Source organism: Salmo salar, chromosome ssa12 (genome assembly GCF_905237065.1).
Source record: "Salmo salar chromosome ssa12, Ssal_v3.1, whole genome shotgun sequence".
NCBI classification, from domain to species: Eukaryota; Metazoa; Chordata; class Actinopteri; order Salmoniformes; family Salmonidae; genus Salmo; species Salmo salar.
The window spans coordinates 12333180-12339179 of record NC_059453.1 but is presented as its reverse complement, the minus strand read 5'-3'; the positions used below and the strand labels follow the sequence as shown (position 1 = coordinate 12339179).

At 41.1% G+C, this 6000-nt stretch overlaps 1 protein-coding gene across 1 annotated transcript; it reads right to left on the bottom strand.

Annotated features, from left to right (window-relative positions):
• Window positions 1-1132: 1132 nt before the first annotated feature.
• On the bottom strand, window positions 1133-3891 carry LOC123725413 (caspase recruitment domain-containing protein 8-like). Its single transcript, XM_045690707.1, has 2 exons — window positions 3718-3891; window positions 1133-3242 (listed from the first exon to the last, which is right to left on the bottom strand). Exons 1-2 carry the CDS (start codon window positions 3827-3829, stop codon window positions 2926-2928), a joined length of 429 nt encoding a protein of 142 aa, XP_045546663.1. The 5' UTR covers window positions 3830-3891; the 3' UTR covers window positions 1133-2925.
• Window positions 3892-6000: the final 2109 nt, after the last annotated feature.

Here is a 6000-nt window from a genome sequence, read left to right as displayed (position 1 = left end):
TAATGTTGAATAGGCGCCTGAGATTGAAGAATGAGTTTCTGTTAGGGATAAAGCCGGTCTGGTCTGAATGGACCAATTTGCCAATTAAAGTGCTCAGCCTGTTAGCCAAAGTTTTTGCTAAAATCTTTTGGTCTGTATTAAGGAGGGATATTGGTCTGTATGACCCTACCTCTTCCGGATCCTTACCCTTCTTATGTATAACTGTAATAAACGCCTCATCCAAAGTGGATGGGAGCACTCCATCCTCGTTGGCCTGAACCAACATTTTGTGTAGGTAGGGAGAGAGCATGTTGCTGAATGTTTTGTAGAATTCACTCGGGTATCCATCTGGGCCCGGGGTCTTGCCACTCTTTAGAGATTTTATTGTTTCACTAATTTCTTCAAGAGATATTTCCTTATTCAGGAAGTTAGAGTCTTCCTGGTTCAGGGCAGGAAGATTACAGTCCTCCAAAAAGTTTTGCATAATTAGATGTTACCATTGTTGTATTCAAATTTGAGGATTTTGTGACGTCACAAAAAGCCCTTAATATCCCCAGCTCCTGAATCCAAGTGGTGGACAAGGGGAGGGGACTTTATGATAAAACTTTATCAATGCAGAAGCAACAGTAATTTTTCATACTTTGATCTGATTTAATCCAAATATTATCACATTTCATGAAAAACATGATTTTGACTGTGCAGGACCTTGAACAAAAGAAGTCACTTGATAAAGTGCCAGACCATAAAGAATATAGTAGTTACAGTTTATGGTGCAATTTATGAGCTAGGTTAAACTGCAGGTAGAATCAACATGGATCACACACAAATTATTTTACAACACAGAACCATTGGGAGAATGAGTTCTTCACAATTGAATTCCTCATATTATCATTGCTTATGATTTTGAGTTGATGAGACTAAGACAAGTATAAGGTTTGATGAGACCAGTTACCTGTAGACTTCTGTTGGTGAGGCTGTGTATTAAAAGAGGGTGATGTACTATGGTGAAATAATCAATTGTATCATAATTCTATTAAATCAACAACAGCAGCACTACTACTGCCATACTATTATGATGACAGTTCCTAAATTTAACAGTCACCATCTCTGAAGCTCATGTCATATACAGTACCAGTCAAAGTTGACACACCTACTCATTCCAGGGTTTCTTTATTTTTACTATTTTCTACATTGTAGAATAATAGTGAAGACATAAAAACTATGAAATAAAACATGGAATCATGTAGTAACCAAAAAAGTGTTAAACATAAAATACATTTTATATGAGATTCTTCAAAGCAGCCACCCTTTGCCTTGATGACAGCTTTGCACACTCTTGGCATTCCCTCAACCAGCTTCAAAATAAAGAGCAATATACAATTTCTAAGACATCGTTTAACAAACAAACAAAAACATTGTGGGGATGGGATCAAGTGAGCAGGTTGAGGAATAATTAGCCCATAAAAAAAATAAACCTACATTAGGATTATTGTTTTGTCGAGAAATGATCATTATTTAACTGTCTACATCATTTCAAGGGCTACGGTATCAAGGATGGTTCTCAGTTTGGTGACAAGTTGTGGTTCTAGTTGTGTGAAGGAAAGATGATGACAGTCAACATATAAACAAGGAACTGAACTTCTAAAGAACAGACTAATTGTTCCCTACTGTTTCACCTCTCTAATTTAGCCAGATCATTCTGGTTCCTCCTCCTCAGGGTCTTCAGTGTGATCTCCAACAGCTCCCTCAGGACTGTATCTCTCCACCATCTGATCCACTGTGACCTGACTGTCAGCGTTCCTCAGTTGCCAAACAGCCAGCCCCTAATCGGGTACAGATTTTTAGATAAAGGATATACAGTATTTGTAATCTCAAGAGCGAGTTGCGTCTATTTTTCCTGAACAATCACAAAAGGAGACCACTTGTCCCTATTGTTGGAAAATAATGACATGAAAATATAAAAAGTTGGATGCTCTTAAAAATACCATTATATAAACGTATACAATATATCTAAGCAGAGATATATCTTGATCTGGTGTTCAGCCAGTACAGCTGTCCAGTACAAGTCAGTTGTCTGGTAGATGTTGTCTCACATGTTGTTTCCTGAGACCTGTCCAAGATGATTCAACATTCACCATGTTCCAGATAGAAATTCAATCATCTTGTAGTCTGCAACCAGTGTGCCAGAGTAACACAGGTAGGTTGTCTGGTAGACAGTAGCCCTGATCTTGTAGTCTGTAGCCAGGGTACCAGAGTAACACAGGTAGGATGTCTGGTAGACAGTAGCCCTGATCTTGTAGTCTGTAGCCAGTGTACCAGGTAACACAGGTAGGTTGTCTGGTAGACAGTAGCCCTGATCTTGTAGTCTGTAGCCAGTGTAACATAGGTAGGTTGTCTGGTAGACAGTAGCCCTGATCTTGTAGTCTGTAGCCAGTGTACCAGAGTAACACAGGTAGGTTGTCTGGTAGACAGTAGCCCTGATCTTGTAGTCTGCAGCCAGTGTAACATAGGTAGGTTGTCTGGTAGACAGTAGCCCTGATCTTGTAGTCTGTAGCCAGTGTACCAGAGTAACACAGGTAGGTTGTCTGGTAGACAGTAACCCTGATCTTGTAGTCTGTAGCCAGGGTACCAGCGTAACACAGGTAGGATGTCTGGTAGACAGTAGCCTCAGTGATGTCACCTTGCCTGAGACCTGGGGCTTGTATAGTAAACTACAGACTGATGGGAGTGCTGGTGAGAATGGTGTCCAATCACGTTACACACCAACCACTTCTGGTCAGGATGGCTCCTCCTCAAATTACTGCTCTCTGTCTCTGATAAATGTTGATATCTTCTCAGGTTGTGAGGTGGTATCCATGGCTACCTCCGTCTGTCTGTCTCTTTCAGAGCATGTATTAGTATAGTGATATAATATATCCTGATGATGTTGTATCCGTGGCACCCGTCTCAGTCTGACTGCTCTTCCAGGTCTTCGACCAGCCAGGGATCTACTTCCTTCAGGACCTGGTAGAAGTGTTTCTGGGCGCGAGCCCCCTTCCTTACCACCATGTCCAGCAGGGCTTGTTTCTGTAGGGTCTTGGTGGATTTGCTGTCCACCTCCTCCCTCTCCTCGTCATTCAGAACCCTACAATCCTGGAGACTGCGGAATAAGGACGGTAAGAGTGCCATGCGAGTCTCTAGAGCCATCCTGTGTCTTCTGATGAAGTCTCTACCAGGGGGGGTAGAGGGGTTGGCAGGAGGGGCTGCAGGGGAAACAGCTGAAACTGGGAGGGGGAAATTATTTATTAAAATCCTGTCTAAGATGACAAGATACTGTCTAGGATTAACTTTAGTGTGTTAGTGAGAGGTTTATAATGGTGGTGAATATCTAGTGTGTTAGTGAGAGGTTTATAATGGTGGTGAATATCTAGTGTGTTAGTGAGAGGTTTATAATGGTGGTGAATATCTAGTGTGTTAGTGAGAGGTTTATAATGGTGGTGAATATCTAGTGTGTTAGTGAGAGGTTTATAATGGTGGTGAATATCTAGTGTGTTAGTGAGAGGTTTATAATGGTGGTGAATATCTAGTGTGTTAGTGAGAGGTTTATAATGGTGGTGAATATCTAGTGTGTTAGTGAGAGGTTTATAATGGTGGTGAATATCTAGTGTGTTAGTGAGAGGTTTATAATGGTGGTGAATATCTAGTGTGTTAGTGAGAGGTTTATAATGGTGGTGAATGTCAGTGGAAGGTCAACAGTACCTGTAGAGGTGACATCTGTTGGTGAGGCTGAAAAGAGGAGGTGTTTTACTATCTGATAAAAGGTACGTTCATTATAACCAACCACAATCATATGATATAATTCAGGGCTCATCTGTAAAAAGAGACCTTGGTCTCAGTATGACTCCCTGATAAAATAAAAAGGTAAAGAAAATTAAATAACAATAATTCAAAAATGACAAAAACGACCACCACCACTACCGCTACCACCACCACTACTACCACTGCTACCACCACCACTACTACCACTACTGCTACTGCTACATTTGCTTGTCTTCAGCAAACTGTTTGCGGGCTTTCTTGTGCATCATCTTTAGAAGAGGCTTCCTTCTGGGACGACAGCCATGCAGACCAATTTGATGCAGTGTGCGGCATATGGTCTGAGCACTGACAGGCTGACCCCCCACCCCTTCAACCTCTGCAGCAATGCTGGCAGCACTCATACGTCTATTTCCAAAAGACAACCTCTGGATATGACGCTGAGCACGTGCACTCAACTTCTTTGGTCGACCATGGCGAGGCCTGTTCTGAGTGGAACCTGTCCTGTTAAACCGCTGTATGGTCTTGGCCACTGTGCTGCAGCTCAGTTTCAGGGTCTTGGCAATCTTCTTATAGCCCAGGCCATCTTTATGTAGAGCAACAATTCTTTTTTTCAGATCCTCAGAGAGTTCTTTGCCATGAGGTGCCATGTTGAACTTCCAGTGACCAGTCAGTATGAGGGAGTGTGAGAGCGATGACACCAAATTTAACACACATGCTCCCATTCACACCTGAGACCTTGTAACACTAATGAGTCACATGACACCGGGGAGGGAAAATGGCTAATTGGGCCCAATTTGGACATTTTCACTTACGGGTGTACTCACTTTTGTTGCCAGCGGTTTAGACATTAATGGCTGTGTGTTGTGTTTATTTTGAGGGGACAGCAAATTTACACTGTTATACAAGCTGTACACTCACTACTTTACATTGTAGCAAAGTGTCATTTCTTCAGTGTTGTCACATGAAAAGATATACTCAAATTTACAAAAATGTGAGGGGTGTACTCACTTTTGTGAGATACTGTACATGTAGTTATTACCATGCATGAGATCCCCACATTGTAGACTGTACATTTAATATATTCACTGATCGTGTACTCTACCTTGGCAAATAAAGGTGCATTTCAGGTATGAATGTCAGATTATTTTTCAGTCATATCCAATACCAGGAGTATGACAATGGTTACACACTAACTAATATACTAGAAACTGGATTTAACTAGTAAAAGGCTGATCTGTAATTCATATTTACAGAAATAGAATAAAAACAGTACACTACACTTCCTATGCATCATGTAAATAATCTAAAACGGGTTCATCTCAATATCTAATGCCCTTCATCTGCATTGATCTGATAAACACAGGATAGCTGGAGTATTTCATCAAATGAGACTTAATTTCAACAAGTAGGCAATGTTTAAGGCTTTATTGAAAGAAGTTCATTATCCAAGTGTTATAAATACAAGTTCAATCTGTACTTCAATGCACATATGGTGTGCATTATAATAAAAAGAGGTGGCCGAGAGAGGTGTAAAAGGGAAAGAGGTAAGAACAGAGGAGTAGGGAAGACAGCATATGATTAATGAATCACAGTGCTACCCAAATATTCTCTCAGTTCATCACAAATACATAAGTGTCTCTAGTCAGCCTGAAGGTTATCTTAAAAGCGGGTGAGGTGGCGATGATGGGACTGGGGGTTGGCATCCTCTCACATAAACATATCTGCAGATGAGAGACAGATGGAGAGAAATAGCATTTTAAGCCTTGTGTTTTTATTTTTTTATTCTAACATTGTTAGTCATCATAATAAGAGGTGAAATGCAAAACTGACCTTGGATCATTAACTCTGGGACTACTACATCTCTGTCTGTATTTCAATGTAAAGCATCTCTTTAATAATACTTCCTGTTGACCTGACCAAGTGACCTCTCACCTCAGATCATGCTGTGCCCTCTATGTAGCCAGTTCAGATGAGGGAGGGGTTCACCGACACAGCTGATGTAACCTAGAGGATTTAGGGAGAAGGGGAGAGAGGGATGAAGTGAAGGAGAGAGACTGTTATTGAGAAAACAAGGTAGTTAAAGAGACAGTGTTCAACAGGAATCTGTGTGTGTGTGGCCTCACCTGGTGTCTACACTAAGTGGCTGCAGAGTACTCTCCTGAAAAACATGCACAGACAGACGAGGACAAACAATACAGTGTAGTTATAGAAATAATGAAGTCT

Excerpts from the sequence above, each read along its gene's own strand:
- LOC123725413 (XM_045690707.1), bottom strand. The coding sequence starts at position 3,829 with ATGAGCCCTGAATTATATCATATGATTGTGGTTGGTTATAATGAACGT. Across the intron at positions 3,243-3,717 it reads AACAGATGTCACCTCTACAG|TTTCAGCTGTTTCCCCTGCA; the intron begins GTACTGTTGACC and ends TCCCCCTCCCAG.